At 40.1% G+C, this 14,389-nt stretch overlaps 1 protein-coding gene across 2 annotated transcripts in view; it reads left to right on the plus strand.

The window, feature by feature from the left end:
• Positions 1–6,649: 6,649 nt before the first annotated feature.
• Positions 6,650–14,389, plus strand: part of TBC1D15 (TBC1 domain family member 15) — a 70,237-nt gene continuing 62,497 nt past the window's right edge. For both annotated transcript variants that reach the window (XM_082634572.1, XM_082634571.1), the window contains exon 1: positions 6,650–6,746. In XM_082634572.1, the coding sequence (XP_082490698.1) occupies positions 6,717–6,746 (30 nt within the window). In that variant the 5' untranslated portion in view covers positions 6,650–6,716. The remainder of the gene's footprint in view (positions 6,747–14,389) is intronic.

Consider the following 14,389-nt stretch of genomic DNA (forward strand, 5'->3'; position numbering starts at 1 on the left):
CCCAGAACCTCAAGAATATGTTAACTTTACACAGCGAAGGTACTTTGTTGATGTGATTAAAGGTCACCTTGAGATGGGGAGACTGTCAAGAATTATACAGGTGGGCTTAATCTAATACCATGAGTCCTTATACGGAGAACCTTTCAGGGGGAGATGTGACTAAGGAAGAAAGATCAGAGATGCAGAGATTGCAGAGAGATGGAATATTGCTAGCTTTGAAGATGGAAATAGGGGGCCATGAGCCAAGGAATACGGGTGACCACTAGAAGCTGGAAAGGTAAGGAAATAGATTCTCCTTTAAGAGCCTCCAGAAAGGGCTGTATTCATCCTGCTGACACCTTGATCTTAGACTAGTGAGATCTGTGATATCTAACTATAAGAAAATAAAAATGTGGTTTTTTTCAGCAACTATTGTGGTAATTTGTTACAATAGCAATAGAAAAATAATGCAATCTCTTTTACCCATTTTCTAATTACACTGTTTCTTTAATGTCAAGTTTTGGGAGTCCTTTATATATTCTAGGTATTTGTCCTTTGGGATATGTGGTTTGCAAATGTTTTACCCTGTCTGTAGCTTGTTTCTTCATCCTTTTCACAGAGTCTTTTACAGAGCAAAAGTTTTAAATTTTGATAAAGTCCAATTTATTGACGTTTTCTTTATGGATCATGATTTTGATGTTAAGTCCAAGAATTCTGTTAACCCTACATCCTGAATTTTTTCTCCTATTTTTCTAATTATTTAAAAAACTGTGGTATAAAAAACATAACATAAAATTTATTATTTCAGCCATTTAAAAATGTACAATTCAGTGGCATTAAGTACATTCACATTTCTGTGCAACCATCACCACCGTCCATCTCATCATCCCAAAGTGAAACACTGCACCAATTAAACAATGATTCTTATTCTCCCTCACCAGCCCCCCCACCCCTAGACCACTATACTACCTTCTGTAACTATAAATCTGACTATTCTAGGTACCGCATATAAGTAGAATCATACAGTATTTGCCATTTTGTGGCTGGCTTGTTTCACTTAGCATAATATTTTCAAGGTTTATCCATGTTGTAGTATGTATCAGAATTTCATTCCTTTTTAAGACTAATATTCCATTGTATGTATACATGACATTTTGTTTATCCTTTCACTTGTTGATGAATTTTTAGGTTGTTTCAAACTTTTGGCTATTGTGAATAATGCTGCTATGAATATTGGTGTGCAAATACCTGTCTCTGCTTTCAATTATTCTGAAAATATATCTAGAAGTGAAATTGCTGGATCATATGGCAATTCTGCTTAATTTTTTAAGGAACTGCCATACAGTTTTCTACAGTAGCTGTACCATTTCACATTCCCAACAGAAATGTCCTCTTTTGCATTAGACCCCTGTGTTTGTTTCCTGTTTTCGAGATTCCATGTTGCTCTCTTGTAATTAACTGCCTTGTTTAGGTGTGACACAGCCCCCATTTTCTTTCTGAGAAAGGGTGTGTAAGAGATACAATTTTTTTTTTTTTTCTTTTTGCGGTATGCGGGCCTCTCACTGTTGTGGCCTCTCCCGTTGCGGAGCACAGGCTCCGGATGCGCAGGCCCAGCGGCCATGGCTCACGGGCCCAGCCGCTCCGCGGCATATGGGATCCTCCCAGACCGGGGCACGAACCCGTATCCCCTGCATCGGCAGGCGGACTCTCAACCACTGCGCCACCAGGGAGGCCCGAGATACAATTTTTTTTGAACTTGTGTGTCTGAAAATGAATTGTTTTGCTCTCACACTTGATTATTTGGTTGAGTATAACATTCTGTGTTAAAAATATTCAAATTGTTTACTCCATTGTCCTACAGCTTCCAGTGCTTTTACTGGCAAGTTCAAAGATATATTTATTCTTGTCCTTTTCATGCAACATGGTTCCCCCTCTGCTCCCTGCCCCCATGCAAGTTTTTACGATCTTCTTTTGATTCCCATTGTTCTGAAATGTCACAATTATGTCCCTTGCTGTTGGTCTTTCTTTTCCACTATGCTGGGCACTTAGTGCACTGATACAGTTTGAAAATGCACATCTGACATTTCTGAGAAAATTTTTTGATTATTTTGTTTAATATTTTCCTTTCCTCCATATTCTCTGCTCTCTCTCCTTTATTTGGATGTTAGATATCCTGTTCTAATCCACTAATTTTCTTAACTTTTCTCTTATTTTCATAGCTTTGTCTTTTTGTTCTACTATCTGGGACATTTCCTTGGTTTATCTTTCAATCCACTTATTGACTTTTTCATTTATGTTATGTTTTTAATTTCTAAGAGCTCATTTTGGTCCTCTAAATATTCCTTTGCGTGGGCTTTTTTTTGGCTGAGTTGGGTCTTCGGTGCTGCATGCGGGCTTTCTCTAGTTGGGGCGAGCGGGGGCTACTTTTCATTGCAGTGCACGGGCTTCTCATTGCGGTGGCCTCTCTTGTTGCGGAGCAAGGGCCGTAGAGTGCATGGGCTTCGGTAGTTGCGGCACACGGGCTTAGCTGCTCTGCGGCATGTGGGATCTTCCCGGACCAGGGATCAAACCTGTGTCCCCTGCATGGGAAGGTGGATTCTTAACCACTGCACCACCAGGGAAGTCCTGACATTTTATTTTTTCATGGATGCAAAGTTTTCTCTCATCTCTCTAAAGAAATTAATTATAATTAAAACATTTTCTTCTGTTCTCTGCATTGTTTGTCTTTAATTGCTTGCTGTTGGTTTGTTTATTTTAGTCTCTGCCTTTCTGCTTAAAGATTTTCTTCAAACGTGGAGTGATCCATGGTTCTCTGTTCATATCTAAGACTGGAATGAAAAGCTGATTGGAAGTTTTAGGTATATAGGTGGGGCTTGTTGATCTTTGTTCTTCGTGGTAGAAGGACATGCTTGGGTTATTTCAATGGAGATTCCCAACTGTCAATACTGGTCTGATTTCTTCAGCTGGTCAATTTATCCCAAGAGAACTCCAGCATTCTCTTGGCTGTCAGCAAAGTCTATGCTTTCTTCATGGCACTACCTTGTATGGTTAAGCGCTAAAACAAAGTTTTTAGTCTGCTGTAAGGGTTCAGGCAAGGTAGGGATCAATGAGTGGCAGCAACGTTGGGGGAATCTTAATAAATGATGTGTGACGTGGGATAAGCCCTGAAAGACAGGTCAGTCAAACTGAGGCGAGAGAGAATCAAACTGAACAGTTAATAAATGCTGTAGTTTAAAGAGGGGAGTGATCATTTTCAGATGATAGTGTAGCACAGGTGACTAAGACACGTATCTCAGTGAAGTCTCTATTCAGCCATAAAGCAGCTCATGACTTTGGCAAACCATTAATCTCTAACAGCCTCAATTTCTTCAACTGAAAAACCTGGGAGACTATCTCTAAAGTCCCGCCCAGGTCCAGAGTTTCTTTAAGGTACTTCTTAAGATTCTTTTCCATCATATGACTTTTTGAGTGATAAGTTATAATTAGTGAATGGCCATATAGTTTATGGGAGTGAACTTAGAAACTATAAAATTACTTACTTCCATGAAAACAGTCATTATTTTAAGTTATAGGTAACGTGACTTTATTTATATTAAATTTATATGCATGTGGCTTTAAAAAAGCTGTCAACTTGTTATAGGTAAGTGTACTATGATTTCTTTCCTTCTATTGTAGCAAAAACCTAAAACGTGAAACAAATTACATTGAAATCCTGACCTTCTTTCTTCCCTTTGCCTATAGACAGAGGATATTATTGAAAAAGGAAAATGGTCTCTTTCCTCTTGAATGTAAAGTATAACTGTGCTATTTCTAATAGCGGGGAAGGGGAATTAGTTGACGTTAATTTGTTAAACCAACACTTATTTAATGTCTGCTGTGGGTCAGGCATTTGTGCCAGCTGCGGTGGTTGCACATATAAAAAGCATAGTCCCTGCTTTCCAATAATTCATAGCCTAGTAGGGAAAGGAAGGCAGTTCAGTAAACCACTAAGTATTTTACAGTGTGACACCATGAAAGTGCAGAAATGGAACCTCTGTAATTGATGTCTCGCTCAGCAGCCACTCCCCCTTTTTTCTGGAATGGTTCCTGGAGTTTCCCCTGGGAATTATCCTTCCTCTCATTCTGTGTACTTTGACTGGAGCTGTGGGCATATAATTCAAATCTGGCCAATCAGAACATCATATACTTTGGGCCACTGTGATTGGCTCAAGGATGGTTCCATGATCCAAGTCAAGCTAATCTGCTACAGTGAGAAGCAATCTTGGAACAGTCAGGGAACAGCAGTTACTTGGCTATGGCTGGAGAACTGGGTCTGAGTTGGGAAGATAAAGCTAAAATGGTAGGCAGCAACAATTTATGAAGGACCTTCTATGCTACACTGGAGAATCTGTACTCTTTCCTGAAGAGATGGGGAACCATTAATGGATTTTAAGCAGGGAGTTCACATGATCATGTTTATGCTTTAGAAGGATTAATCTGGTAGGAATATAAATGATGGGGTAGGGGGGAAGATGAAGCCGAAAGCAAGAGAATGAATTAAGATGCCACAGTAGTTGTCCAAACCAGAGGTAATGAGAGACCTGAACCATAGGAGTGGCAGTGGGGATAGGAAGGAGAGACATAATAGGGATGTTCCCCAGAAGACACATCAAAAAGGGGTAACATGATAGCAACACTTTCCTGGAGAAATTGTGGTCTGACTGCATCTCTAGTTGAGCAAATGGTAGTAATTTTCAGAGAACAAAAGCAAAATTTAAGTTTCATTTAAGACCGTGTTTCTCAAACCTTAATGTGTACACAAATCACCTGGGGGTTTTGTTAAAATGCAGATTTTGATGCAGTAGTTCTGGGGTGGAACCTGGGATTCTGCATTTCCAAGAATCTCCCAGGTGATGATGGTGTTGCTGGTCTGCAGACTACACTTTGAGTAGTAAAGATTTAGGATTTTTTGAGGTGTGAGTGGGTCATTCAAGTAAAAAGGGGCAGTAGATGTAGGCTCTAGATTTTAGGAAATAAAGAGAGACTTGGGCTTGAGATATTTGGGAGCCATCAGCATTTAGGAGGTGGTGATATCAGAATATGAAGATAATACCCCAGGAATAGCTTTTGGGAAAAAGTAAAGAAGTCTAAGGATAGCCCATGAGTAGCACCAGAATTTAAGGGGCAGCTGGAGGATGAGGCTTAAGAATATGAAGTAGCAGATGAACCTAGGGTGCCAAATTTTCAATGAGAAACCTTTAATTCCCAAGCTTATTATATAAATAATAGCTACCATTTATTGAGTATTTTATTCCTAGTACTCTACTAAGGGCTTCAACTTTTCTCCAAAACACAGGGCATAAGAAACGTCATTAAAACTTTTCTGTAACCATACCCTGTTATTCTGAGCTGGCAGAAAATTTATCCTGAGTCATTATCATGGCTCTACACATCACACCTAAGATTGCATGAAAGTTCTAGGGGGTCATACTTAGTCCAGTACATTTGGGGAAGGCCCTCAAGTCTTCATTCAATGTTGGTTACCGCTAATATGCTCATTTCCCCAGCTGGTTTATCCTTTGCAGGTGAGCTGTTTTGCCAAGTGAATGCCAAGCTTGGGCATGGGGTCTTGGCTATGGTTGAAATCTCTGATGCAGCCTTCCTAGTAGTACTACACATCCATTCCCATCTAAGGTCTTGCCACCTCCTTCACCCATTAGGTCCCCAATATTCACAGAACCAGCAACTCTCCTCTTCTGTTATTCCCTTCGGTTGCCACTTACTCAACCAACCTCGAAAGCTTCTAACCTCTCTCCACTGTGTGAAGAGAGAAGTACTTCAATGGGCACAGGTGTTTTGGTACAAAGGGGCCTTTTATTCCGCCCTAGGGCAAGGGAAGTCCCAAATCTTGTACCAGAGGTATCAGGGGTAGTACCAGTCATTCTTTTACAGCACTAACAAAACGAATTATTATCTTAATATATCAACAAATCATCTTACCACATATGCACTGTCCCATGAAATCTTTACAACCACTCCATGGGTAATTCTCATTTTCCATCCTGAAGCTTGGATAAATTTAGAAAACTGTTTCCAAACAGCCATTAAGCAATTGTGTAGGAACTGTGAGCTACGTGCGATGGACTCTGGAGCAACGAGGGCGTGGTATCATCACAGTTCCTATCAAAATACCTCGCTCTTGGTCATGTGTGAGTGGCAGTTACCAGACTCACGTTCAGAAACTTCACATAGATGCGAGAAGTCTCTGTGTGTGCGCCTCGGATAGAGGGCTGGGGCTCCTTTAATCTTCACCACAGCCCTATCTCAATTTCACAGATGAGACCCTGAGGCTGAAAGTGTAAGTGACTTCTCCATGGCCACAAAGCCAAGAGCAGGTTTGCTGGGTCCCAATATGCTGTCCTTTCCATCATACCAAGCTGAAGGGGCCTGCGAGCGGCTCGGAGTCTCGCCCCCAGCCAATCCCCAAAGCAAAAACACTTCAAATTACTTACCCTCCTAGGAAAATAAACTGGCACATGCGCAGTTTGCACCACCGACTCCACCCGAGAGGCCTCCGAGGCGTACTCAGTGCACATGCGTCAGGCGGCTCCTTCCCGTCCCCGCCCCTCACTCCTCGCCATTCCCGCCACTCCCCGCCCCTTTCCCGCCCGGATATCAGCCTAGTTTTGCCGGATGTTGTTGTGAGTCGGAGAGACACGTGAGGCGCTGCTACGTCATCAAAGGCACGCGCAGGAAACATGGCGGCGGCGGGGGTTGTGAGCGGGAAGGTAGGTAACGGCCCCGGGAAACGTTCCTGTTTTTCTTCGGGATGGGGCTGTTTTTGCTGCTTGGAGGCCGGCCGGAGAGGGATGCGAGGGCCTTTCTGTATCAGGAACAGCCTGTGGAGGATGCAGGAGAAGATGACTAGGTGGTGTCAGCTGTTTTCTCGAGAATGCCGGCTCAGTCCGGGAATTAAGAGACCCGGCTCCTGCTCCAAGGCCAGCTAGGCCTCGGCGCTGTTCTGGTCGGTTCTGTCCCAGGGCGAGGGGCTTTTATTTGTATTGCCTTCTTAAGAGACAGGTGGTTGCCCCGTTGCTTTCTTTTTCTGGCTTGATTTTCTCTGACTGTAGCTCTTTATGTCTGCTCTTCGGACTCCATGATTTTTTCTCTTCCTTCTAACTCGCCTCTGCCTTCCTCTGCTTCACTCTGGTGAAGGCATCTTTGTCCTCTTCGGGAAGAGCTGAAAACAGGTGCTTTGCAGCTGTGCGCTTAGAAGAAGAGTGTATTGGATCCATTTTACCAGGTCGCCGAGTTGGTTGGTGATGGTGAACAGCGGGGCATGTTTCCCCTCAGGGAGCTGGAGATTTACAACATCGCACGCTTGTCTGGGAAGGCCTTAGTTACGGTATTTATTTCCTAGACAAATCTGTGATGTTCCCGTGGGAGACTCTGTGGTACCGTCTTACGGAGGTGGTCATTGACCCCGTCGTGATAGTTCGTTAGGATTAGGTGCGGAGGATAGTTTATCGCAGGTGCGGAGGGTAGTTTATCGCATAGTGCCTGTTCATGTTCCGAGGACACATCTTAATGCCTGTTGGGTAGGACTATCGTGGCATGCTACTGGAAGCATTTCCCATTGCGCGAGTATTTCGAAAACAGTCGGGTCGGGTAGTGACTCATCTAACACCAAGGACTATTTACTTTTTGCAGATAGCTTTCTCCGTTCCTTGAGTTTCACTCATTTTCTTTATGCTGCCCTCTCCATCCCATTTTGAATTATTTGACAGCGTTTGTGCTTTAGTGTATGGACCACTAGCCAGAATAACACAGTACTGTTACTCTGAAGGGTGACCTTGGGAAATTGAGCAAGCATGAATTATCCGTCCTTCATTTTCTTTATCCCCAGAATGGATGTGGTGCCCGTCATTATTTCTTGTATTGGAGTTGCTAAGATTACATGAAATAATAAAATCTTTATTAAAAAAATTACATACTTCTCCATACTGAGTATTTTAAATGATTGGTCATCGTTTTCAGATTTTCACGGTCTTTGGTTGTCTTGTCAGTTTTGTCTTCAGGGTGGATGCTGATCTTCAGCTTGGCTCACTACATATTTTAAGGTTATCTTGTTTGATTTTTTTATCTAGGACTTTCCAAGAAGGGATCCTTTCTGTTTGAACTACACTTCACTCTTTCAGGTGTGGATTGATTTTGATAGAACCCTTGAGATGAAGCAGAGTTGTAAAATATAAGACTTTTTCCACCCTTTCCTTCCAGTCATTGCTTTTCATAATGTGACTTAGTCTTTTATTTCTTAGCTCTACTTCGTCACCTCATTTATTCTTACTCACTGCAAATTTATACCCATTCTCATCACTCCATCTAAATTATTTTTCCATGCCCAAAGCTGCCCTTCTCCCAAATAATTCTATGATGACCAGCAAAAGCCACTTATTCTTCCCTCAGCAAGTTCAGATCTAGTTTAATGGCATCATCATTCACCTGGTTGCATGTAAAACAAACCTGGAGATGTCCATTTGTATAACAACATCTAAGCAATAACCAGGCCCTACCAGTTTTACCTTAAAGAGGTTTCTTAAATTTGCTGCATCCTCTTCATTCTCAGTGCTTAGTTCATTCAGGCATTTAGTCTTGAGCTCTTGGCTGATTTTTCTCCTTGTCTGCAGTCTCTTTGCCCACCGTCTCCTCTACACAACCACTGGAGTTATTTTCTGATGCACAAGTCTGATTGTCTCTTGCTTTAAAAAACAAACAAAAAATCTTAATTTTGTTATTGTCCCCATTGAAATAATACTCAAGGCTGGTTAACATGGCATAAAAAGCCATGTTGTCTTTCTGGCTTTGTCTTGTGCTTCCCTATTTCCCAGTCTTGTTTCTTTGGGACAGGGGAATAGCAAAGAACACACACACACACACACACACACACACATACATTTATGAAAGAGTGTGTATATGTGTGTGTGTCTCTCTGTATTTATTTATTCGTCACCCCCCACCCCAAGGTTCAGCTAAGACCTGTCTAATTTAGAAACCTAGGGCAGTGAATGTTGACCAAGACTCGTAAGACTCACATGTGGTACTTTTAAAGAATATAGGTGCTGGGCCACAACCCAACTCTGTTGAATTAGAACCTCTTGGTATTGAGATCTAGGATGTAGAGTAACTTTTCTACTAAGTCTACTTTGCTTGCTTTGAACTTTGAGTTTAGGAAGTGATGGGGGGAGGAAGTTAATCTCTGTCATAAGGAGAAGCAGTGTAAGATAACAGTTAAGAGCTTGGACTCTGGAGCCAAACAAGTTTCAGAAACTAACTTCACACTTGCTAGTGACTTCAGTCAAATTATTTAACCTCTCTATGCTTCAGTTTCCTTATCTGTAATATGGGGATGATAATAGTACCTACTTTATGGGATTTTTAAGGTTAATAAGTAAATGTATTATAACAAAGCCTGGCACGTAGTAGATAACTGTGTAGGTGTTATTCATCATCTTAATTTCCCTGCAAGTCATTGGTTGGGTATGGCAGAATTTTAAAGGTTTAGAATATGGTTTTTGGTATGGATGTGAACTTCATTTTTGAAATTACTTCAGTTCTAATTCAGTGTTATTTTAGGATTTGAAAAATACCTTGTTTTAGAAGTCACGTAGTTTTGATGAATGAAAAATCATCACAGTAGGGCAGCGGTTAAGGAGATGGGAATCTGATTGCTTGGGTTCAGAACCTAGCTCCACTGCTTTATAGCTGTGTTAATTTGGTCAAATTTCTTAACTTTCTGTGCACCAGTTTTCTTATTTGTAAAATGGGGGCTAATAATTATTTTCCATCATGGAGTTGTAGAGAGGATTAAATGAGTTAATATTCGCAAAATATTTAGAATACCTGGCATCAGGTAAGTGCTTACATTTTAGCTGCTATTATTACTAATATTAAGGAAGATCTTTCAGACGGTCTTAAAGTTGTAAGGTTATTATTGATTTGGAAATAGTTGAATATTTATTTTTGCTGCCACTTTCTACAGAGAGATTAAGGCTGCTCACAAATATTAAAGCACTATAGTTATGTAAAATAAATTAGAGGGAAAAAACGCAAAAGGAAAGTGAATAAGGGTAAGAAAGGTAAGTGGAACTGGAAGTACGATTATTAAATAAACTGTATGCTTTAGTGGGCTACAGTTTTGCCAAAGAGGGGAACCTGATCAATAATAAGAATTACAGGATCTACAATAAAATAAAACCAGGAGCAAAACCCCAAAAAACTAGTTTCTGAAGATTAGATCCGAGGATAAAATCTTATGTAGATTCTTTATACTATGTACTGTAATGAATTTGATTATATAGCCTATTGTATCCTTATGGTTAAAAACCCCCACAGCCCTATAATGCCCATTATTAGTATTCTGATGGTTTTATACCAATGGCTAGCTAAGTAGTTCAGTAAATACAGGGTACCGATTTGATGTATTTAGGTCTCTGATGATTTGACTGAATTCAGGGGTAGGTTGTTGTCAACATGAGTGGATGGATTCAGTGTTTCATATATGTATATTTTTCTTAGCTGAGCCTGTGAAAGTGGGTTTGAGTTTGGTTATAAACCCTGATTAGTTCTTGGAGTTCAGCTATTCTTTGTTGCTATGTATATATAGAACCATATGTTTTAACAGTCAACCAAATGGGGGGAAAGATTGACATTCTGTTGTGAATTTTTTTTTTTTACCTGGCTGTGATCTTTATTTCCCGCAGTTTTATTGAGAAATAATTGATGTACATCACTGTATAAGCTTAAGGCATACAGCCTATTGGTTTGATTTATATATATTGTGAAATGATTATCACAGTAGGTTCAGCTAACACTCATCTTCTCATATAGATCCTCCTGTTAATTTTTAGGGGAGAAATAGGGACACTGACTGCAAAGGCTATCCTGCTTTACGATAATTAATGGAATGAGTTGAATTAATGGAATGAGTTGACTTACTGCAGAGAAGGCTTTCTTCCAGGCACTGTTTTAGGCACTGGGGATACATCAGATAGCCCCTTACTTTGGAGATTACAGACTTCAGTTCTTCAGAAGGAAAACATTCACTAAAAACCACTCCCTTGTTTAAATAAGAAAGTAAATATGAGTTTTAGGTCCTTGAAGTGGTGCTAATTTTAATGAATGTTCGTTTTCTTGAGACTTGTAGACTGATCCTCATGAGGGCAGGGCCTGAAATGTTTTACCTGTGTCTGGCAGACATTCTGGCATATAGTAGGTATTCAGTGAAGAAAAAAGAGCAAGAAAGTAGGAAAAAATGAAGGGAGACTAGAGGAAGAGAGGTGTGTTCACTAATAGCACTCTTGTTATGGAGTTAAAAAGTCCTGTTTTAGTATATTTGCATTTCACTCTAGGTCTGTGTTTTTACTGTGGCTGTGTTAGAATTTGGTTCTATTGAAAATAACTTGAAACAATTGGGAAATCACCTGTTATTTTTCCTTTGAGTTTTTTTTATGGCATTTTTAGTAAGAATTTATTTTGTAGCTTAAATTTGGTCCCTTCCAGTTCCTTTTAGATATGCTTGTAGTCCTGTGAAACCCCTTGCTTAAGAAAGATTATTAGTATCTAGCAGATTTTCCTGGAGAATTTTCTTAGACTAGATCTTGTAACATGGTAGTAACCTTCCTCGTGTAGGATACAATATGAATATGTCTTCTTTATTTTTCTAGCATTCTTTAACAAACATTTGAGTACCTTCTGTGTGCTGAGTCCTTTATTCTTGACACAGCACAGTAGTCTGCAACAAATCATTTCAATTTGTGATTTAATAAAAACATGACTTTTTGGGGAAGAATTCAAATATTGTTTGCTTTGATGGGACATAATGAAAAATGCTGCTGAGACTAAATGAAAAATTGTAACCCAGCCTTTTAATTTTCACTTTTTGGTGGAAGGAAATGCTTATGAAATCCATTTACTGTTTCTTGTGCAATCTATGGTGTGTCTGTAGTCGTTGGTGTAAGAGAAGTCATTCGTTTAATCCTTGTTATACCTTCCATACTGCCCTCCTGTCTGACATTGTTTGGCACACTGATGCCCTTAAGATGCAGTAATAGTTCTGCTGCCTGCTCTTTATTGAGAATTGTACCATCCTCAGTATCTCAGTATCTCTCTGTCTTCACTCTCAAAATTTGTGTGGTTTGTTACCCTTAAAACCACCTGTGTTCTGCATTTCTTTGAGTTACGCAGTCATTACTGATTAACGCACCCCAAATAAAACTCATTGTTTACTTTCTTCCTTCTGTATTCTGTCTCTCAGTGAATAACCGCATACACTCAGTTTTGTCCTTGACTCCTTTCCCTTCACCTCCCACATCTAATCAGTCACAAAGTCCTATCATTTTGACCTTCTAAATATCATTACAAGCCATCTGCCTTTCTTCATCCCTCTGCCACTGCCTTGGTTCAAGCAGCCATGAATCGCTTCCTCCCTGGATTACTGCAGTTGTTCATTCTTGGCTCTGCAGCCAGTGTGTTGGCTTAGAAAAGGCAGGTCTGACATAACCATTCCCGTGCAAGAACTTTCTAATGACTTTCTAGTGGCAAATAATCGTCTTCAGGGTAAATTCCAAACCCCCAAATTCCTGAGCATGGCTTAAAAACCCGGTATGATCTGATCTGGTCTCTACTCTTGTCTCTAAACTCTTAGTACTGTCTGATCTGGGTTGCAGCCATGCACTGAACTACTGCTCTCTGTATAGAACATACAGCTTCTTCCAAGAACATATACCCTCTCCTAGTTAAAATTGCCATTCTTCAGGTCTCAGGCTATATGTCACTCTAGTTAAAGTCTTCCTGATTTCTCATCCTGCCTGAGCCCCTTACATCTAGGTTAGCTATAATTTATTAGGGTCTGCTGTGGCAGCCTATTCAACCTCCGTCATATGTTGTAATTGTCTGTTTTCTTGTCCTAATCCCCAATTAGATTGCTATGAAGGCAGTGACTGAGTCTTATTTATTTATACCTAGAAGCTTACTCTGTGCCTGGCACATTGTTAGGCACTCACTGTACATCTATTGAAGAAATAACTGAAATTGACATCTCATACAGGATCCTGTGCATACTTCTATCACACTCTTCTGTGACCATTGATTTACATGACATTACTAGTTTAGTTAGACACTTTTTACGATGTATGTTTTTCCACTAGCACCTTTTACTCCCCACATCTAGTTGGTGCTTAGTAAATGTGTATGAGTAAAGAAACTTCTAAATCAGATTAGGTGGAATGGGGGTGATTGGAAGTGTTTGGACGGGCTGTTACTTGTGTTCTTTTGAAGGACTTCATAGAAGTTGTTTGCAGAGAGAAGGTATAAAAGGGTGTTCTAGGTAGAAGGAACAGAATGCACACACACAAAAAGGCACAAGGTTTTGAGGGAACAGGTGAGTTCAGAGGGGCCCAAGGCAGGAAGTATTGGGGAGTGTCAGGTGTTGCATAGCTATAGATGTAAAGTGTGGTGCCAGAAGGATTTTAAGCTCAGGTGTGGTATGGTCAGATGTACATTTTATTAAGATCATTTTTGGCAGTGGTTATACATTATACAGTTTACACAGATTATTGGAAGGTGATTAGATTGGGAAGAGAGACCAGAATGTTATTTTAGTAACCCAGGCTACCTATGATGAGGGGTCAGTGTCAGAGAAGATTTGAGGGATTTAGGAGGTAGGATGGGTATGATGAAAGAGGCATTTAGGATACTGCGTGGATGGAATGTCTTAGAGTTGGGAATATCAGAAGAACAGATTTAGGATAAAACGTACTGAGTATAAGATGCCTGTGGATTATTCAAGTGGAGATAGCAAGTGGCTGCTTAGATATTTGGGTGTAGAACTCATTAGAGTTTCAGGGCTTACACTGGCATTTCCTGGTGATACTGTCTCTAACCCAAAGTTTAAATTATTTATGTGCTGAATGATTTCAAAGAAACTGAATTTTTGTAACTTTCTTGTTGTTAAATTTAGCATATAAAGTTCACAGTTCCTAAGGTTCAAACATGTATGTTGTGTATGGTAGGTGTTGGGTTTCCAGGTTTGGACAGAGATTTAAGGCAAGAATTTTATCCCTAAGCCTAAGAGTAAATTTCAAATATTTGGGTTGAATGTTTTCATTTATCTTTAGTTTTTGAAAATATTATAATAATTATAACACAAATAAAAATCCAATCCCACTTAAGTGTAGGAGCAATATAAAAAATTATCTGCTACTATATTGTGCAACTTCATTCTGACTTTTGCTAAATTAGAGGTCAGTAAGTTTATTCTAAAACATTTGCTGTGGTCCCCAGAGCACCTTTAATGAGTTATGTCGGACATGGTTCCTTTGGGAAAAAAACAATCTGCGTTTTCTATTGCCATCAGCAGGCTGTCATTGGAAGT

Source organism: Mesoplodon mirus (assembly GCF_964341445.2).
Source record: "Mesoplodon mirus genome assembly, chromosome: 11".
Lineage (NCBI taxonomy): Eukaryota > Metazoa > Chordata > Mammalia > Artiodactyla > Ziphiidae > Mesoplodon > Mesoplodon mirus.